Source organism: Populus euphratica, unplaced genomic scaffold, assembly GCF_000495115.2.
Source record: "Populus euphratica unplaced genomic scaffold, PopEup_1.0 scaffold284.1, whole genome shotgun sequence".
NCBI classification, from domain to species: domain Eukaryota; kingdom Viridiplantae; phylum Streptophyta; class Magnoliopsida; order Malpighiales; family Salicaceae; genus Populus; species Populus euphratica.
Window position 1 is genome coordinate 247,524 of NW_011500166.1, and position 5,238 is coordinate 252,761.

General features: G+C 43.4%; 1 protein-coding gene across 1 annotated transcript; it reads left to right on the forward strand.

Moving 5' to 3' along the window:
• The first annotated feature begins 750 nt into the window (after positions 1-750).
• Positions 751-4,293, forward strand: LOC105111252 (uncharacterized). Its single transcript, XM_011006563.1, has 7 exons — positions 751-1,002; positions 1,044-1,335; positions 1,418-1,503; positions 1,619-2,177; positions 2,244-2,457; positions 2,652-3,856; positions 3,992-4,293. Exons 1-7 carry the CDS (start codon positions 751-753, stop codon positions 4,291-4,293), a joined length of 2,910 nt encoding a protein of 969 aa, XP_011004865.1.
• Positions 4,294-5,238: the final 945 nt, after the last annotated feature.

Sequence of the window (5,238 nt, forward strand, 5' to 3'; positions counted from 1 at the left end):
AATGCATGGCAAATGCCTCCTTTTATAGGCCAAAATTGAGAATTATTGATTTGATGATTAATTGATGAGTGGGTGGCCAACTCTTGACTTGGTGACAATCCTTATCTTCTCTTTTCTGCCCAAAACATCATTGATAACGTCAAAATTGGAGCCATTCAAAAACATGAAAGTTGTAGGCAATTGTCTCATATTTCTTGTGTAAACAATTCAGCTTATTTCGACTTCTAGAACTCCAGATATGGCTAAAATACTGAACAGTGCTTGGGCTGGAGGACATATGCAACAATTTGGACTCGAAAATGACCTTTTTAGATCTTGGGCTCCATATGAAAGTTATAGGCTTATGTCTTACCTTTCCATCCATATAAAGTAGACCTAAATATGAGATCTATAGCTCCAGATATGACCCAATTACCGAATAGTGTTCCGGTTTGGATTGCACCGACATCTCTTTTCTAAGTTTGGTTATCTCTTTGTCCTTTCAATTTCAGTTCTTAAATTCATCAATCAATCCTTTCATTTATGTGATAGGCCTGCATTTAAAATGAACATTCACCACAAATTAAAGGTATCTTATATTATTAGATATATTATTATAAAACATGTTTTAGTTAAGAAGTTATTGATATTTCAAGTGCAAAATGATGATATAAAACCTTGATAAAAATGCACTTTTAAGTACTAATCAGCTGATCTCTCAAATGTCTATAAAAAATTGCCAATGTTCTTGTTAAACCTATTCAAAGTGACATGCTCACTTCTTCCATGTCCAAACTATCATATGTCAGGGTGTTGGTAGAAGTCAATTTGCTGTCTGATTTACCTTACTCCATTGAGGTTACTCTACCTAATGGCAGTATTCTCCATCAACAAGTTGTTTATGAGACCCTCCTACGCTTTTGCAAGCACTGTCGGACCTTTGGGCACATCGCTTCCACTTGTACCAAGTCTCAGCCTCCAACAGCCTCACCCACCCAGCGGGCTCATGACCCTGTTGTTCCAGTCTCTACTGGCAGGGCTAGTTCAATCGTTTGGGGCCTCAGGGTGATGCTGCTGTTGTCGACAGCCCCCAAGCCAACTTCCCTGCTCCATGTATACCCGATTCTATGCCAGTTGACACTGATCTTGCTCCTGCAAAAGGGGTTGTTGAGCCTACCTCTGGTGACTGGGAAGTTGTTCAGAACAAAAAAGCTAAGCGTAAATCTCCTCTCTCCAGGCCTCCTTCTGGACCCCCGTCCCGCTTGGGCCAAAAGAATCCTCAACCAGTTCATAACGCACGCCAGCCTTCTTTACCTCCCCCTGCTGCCCAAGCTTCAGCTCCTTCGGGTTTAACAAGTAAGGGGGCCGACAAAGGAAAATTTGTGGTTTCGGGTGTATCAGGTCATTGCTCATTTAGCTCAATTGGTTTGCCCACAAGGAGAAGGGCTCAGCATCACATGGGTGGCGAGGGGTTACTTCCCACCCCCTCCTCTTTATGTTAATTCGCAGCTGGAATATCAGAGGGTTAAACAACCCTCTAAAACAACATGAGGTTATCAACCTCATGTGGAAGAATAAATTAGATGTTTGTGGTCTTTTGGAGACCAAATTGGTTTTGTCCAAAGTGTTATTGATGCAGAAATTCCGACTGGCTAAATGGAAGATGTTGACCAATGCAGCTGCGGCTCCAACAGCTCGAATTGTTGTTTTGTGGAACCCTACCACTGTCCAAGTTGATCTGATTGGCTATTCAGCTCAAGGCCTTCATGTGTTCATCTCTAGCTTAGTTTCTCAGTTTAGATTTTATGCTACTTTTGTTTATGGATTCAATACTGTTCTTGCTCGGCGTTCTCTTTGGGCTGAGTTGAGAAACTGGAGTCCTAATTCCCCATGGCTCATTTTAGGTGACTTCAATTCTCTTCTATCTCAAACAGATAAGCATCAAGGGGAAGCTGTGTCTACTTATGAGACTGCAGATTTCCGGCAATGTTGTTCTGACCTTGGGTTACTAGACTTAAATTATTCTGGTTGTCATTACACATGGTCCAATGGCAAGGTTTGGAGCAAACTTGATCGAGTTCTTGTTAATTCGCTTTGGCCGCTCGCTCCTTCTTCTGCCCATGTTCACTTTGATAATCCTGGAGCATTCTCTGATCATTCCCCCACTACAGTCTCTTTCCAATCTAGACAGTTGCTGGGTAGAAAGTGCTTCAAATTTTTTAATATGTGGACCAGTCATGCTAACTTCTTAAATCTGGTTGCAGATAAATGGCACTTTGAGGCTCACGGGTCCCCTATGTTCATTCTCTGTAAGCGCCTTAAAAATCTGAAAGGTCCTTTGCGAGAACTCAATAAACTCCATTACAGCCACATTTTTGAGAGGGTTGCTCGTGCTGAGGCTGCCCTTGATGCTCATCAATCTGTCCTCTCCACTGATAAGGATAATGCTCACCTTCTTGCAGCGGATAAGCTTCTCCGGTAGGAGCTTCTACATCTTAAAGAAGCTTAAAGACAGTTCTTTTCTCAGAAACTCAAATGCCATTTTTTCAAGGAGTGTGACAAAGGTACCTCTTTCTTTCATGCTCTTATGAGTAAGAAGCATTGGCAGAATCAGATGGCACGCTTACTACTTCTGTTGATGAAGTGGGGGCCGTCTTCGTTGATTATTACAGCCGGCTTCTTGGCACTCCTACAGACACCCTCCCCCTGGATGTTTCTATCATTCAGCATGGCCCTCGTCTGGATGCTTCTTCTCATGCCTCTCTTCTTGCTCTAGTCTCTGACTTGGACATCAAGAATGTATTATTTGCCATTGATGATGCTAAAGCTCCTGGTCTTGATGGATACTCATCTTGTTTTTTCAAAAAGTCTTGGAATGTTATAGGAGGGGACTTCTGTCTTGCAGTTAGGGACTTTTTTGAGTCCGGTGCCATGCTTAAACAAATCAATCACTCCATCATTGCTTTAATCCCTAAATCGGCCAATACTTCATCTGCTTCCGATTTTCGGCCGATTTCCTGCTGTAATGTTATATATAAGGTGATTGCCAAGATTCTTGCACAGAGGCTCTCTAATGCTCTCGCCACTATTATCAGTCCTATGCAGAATGCCTTTCTAGGAGGTCGAATGATGGCAGACAATATTCACTTACTTCAGGAACTCCTTCGCAATTACGAAAGGAAAAGATCCTCTCCTCGTTGCTTGTTGAAGATTGATTTTAAAAAAGCCTTTGATTCGGTCCAATGGCCCTTTCTCCGCCAGCTCCTATTGTTGCTTGGGTTCCCTAGCCGCTTTGTCCACTTAATTATGCAGTGTGTTGAAACTGCTTCATATTTTATTGCAGTCAATGGCAGTATTTTCGGGTTTTTCCCTGGGAAGAATGGTGTTCGCCAAGGTGATCCTCTATCACCCTACCTTTTTCTTGCTTGCATGGAATATCTCTCTAGAATGCTTCATTCGGCATCACTGTCTCCTGGTTTCCGTTTCCACCCCAAGTGTAAGTCTCTTAGTATCTGTCATCTTGCGTTCGCTGATGACGTGATCCTTCTTTCAAGAGGTGATAGGCATTCTGTCTCTTCCTTGTATCAGCATTTAACCACCTTTGGCCAGACTTCAGGTCTTGTTATCAACGCCAACAAATCCTCCATTTTCTTTGGCGAGGTGGCAAACAGCATTAAGCAGCTTATTCTTTTGGACATTGGCTTTGCTGAAGGTTCCTTTCCCTTTCGTTATCTTGGCGTTCCTCTAAGCCCTCATCGGCTTCTAGCAAGTCAATTCTCCCCTCTTCTTCACAAGTTAGAATTGACTATTAATGGCTGGCTGGGGAAGCATCTTAGCTATGCTGGGCGTATGGAGCTGCTAAAGTCTGTCCTTTTTGGTATGGTGCACTCTTGACTGAATATATTCCCTGTCCCTCTCTCTGTTATTAGGCAAATCATCTGTCTCTACCGAAATTTCTTGTGGACTGGTAATGTCTCTTGGAGCAAATCTGCTTTGGTTGCTTGGCGCACAGTCTGTCGTCCTAAAGCCGAAGGCGGTCTGGGTCTATTTGACATAAAGGCTCGCAATAACAGCTGTCTTGCTAAACAGCTATGGAACATTCATCTTAAAGCTGATTCTATTTGGATACAATGGATACACCATTACTATTTACGGTCCCACACCATTTGGGATGCAGCAGCTTCCCCAAGTTCCTCTCCTTTATGGAAATCCATCATCAACATGCGAGATCAACTAGTTGGTCTGGCTGGTGGTCACGCTCAGACTCTCTCTCTAGAGCAGCTCTACTGGTCCATTCACAGCCCACGCCTATGAGTTCTTGAGGTTTCGGGGTTCTCCAGTCCGTTGGGAAAAGGTTGTCTGGGAACCTTGGTCTATGCCAAGATTTATTTTCATCCTGTGGTTAGCTGTTTTGGGTCGACTTCGCACACGAGATCGGCTCCATTTCATCCAAACGGATTCATCTTGTGTTTTCTGCCAGGTGGATGAAGAGTCTCATAGCCACCTCTTTTTCAGTTGTCACTGGACCGCTTCTCTCTAGGGATTGATTAAACAATGGCTGCACATATCACGGAGCATGGCTTCCATAAGTAGTGCCATTCGAGGTCTATATAGGGGAGGCAAGAATGCTGAGGGCAGAATGAGGCGTGTTTCTCTTGGTATTCTAGTCTATATTATCTAGGAGGAGAGGAATAAAAGAATTTTTGAGGGGATATGCTCTACCATTGCCTCTCTCTTTTGCAGATTTCAGATCCTATTCTATACTGTTCTTCATTTTCATGAGCGGGATCATTCATTTATCCATGTTGGTTGAAGGTTTTCTCTTTGTTCCTTGGTCTTGCCTCTCTGTTCATTTGGTGAATTGTATGGGTGCTTTGCTTTATCTTCGTCGTCCCCTGTCTGCCTGCTTTGCATGGTTTTGCATGCCATCTGTTTCGTCGAGGAGTGCTTTTTGCTGTTCGCCCGTGGTGTGCTCTCCTTATTTGTTGCTTCCCTTCTTCTTCTGTAGCTGCTTTTGGTTACTTTCCACGTGGGGGATCCTCTAGGTGGTTTGGCATTTATCTCATTTATTGCTGCAGGCTCTATATTGTTTCCCCGGCTGTCTAGTGGGGTTTTGTGCTCTCCTCATTGGCTGATTCCATCTTCTTTCCACATAGGGTGTCCTTTTGGTGCTTCATTCTTCTTAATAGCTCCTCTTGTCTGCGTTGTCCTTGCGTCTTTCTGCATGGCTTGCATGACTTCTGAGATAACTAAAAAATT

What these genes read in the sequence shown, in the direction of transcription:
- LOC105111252 (XM_011006563.1), top strand. Translation starts at nt 751, where the DNA reads ATGCTCACTTCTTCCATGTCCAAACTATCATATGTCAGGGTGTTGGTA. An exon ending in CCAATCTAGACAGTTGCTGG is followed by an intron (nt 2,178 to 2,243) that starts GTAGAAAGTGCT and finishes ATCTGGTTGCAG; the next exon opens with ATAAATGGCACTTTGAGGCT. An exon ending in GCAGCGGATAAGCTTCTCCG is followed by an intron (nt 2,458 to 2,651) that starts GTAGGAGCTTCT and finishes TGATTATTACAG; the next exon opens with CCGGCTTCTTGGCACTCCTA.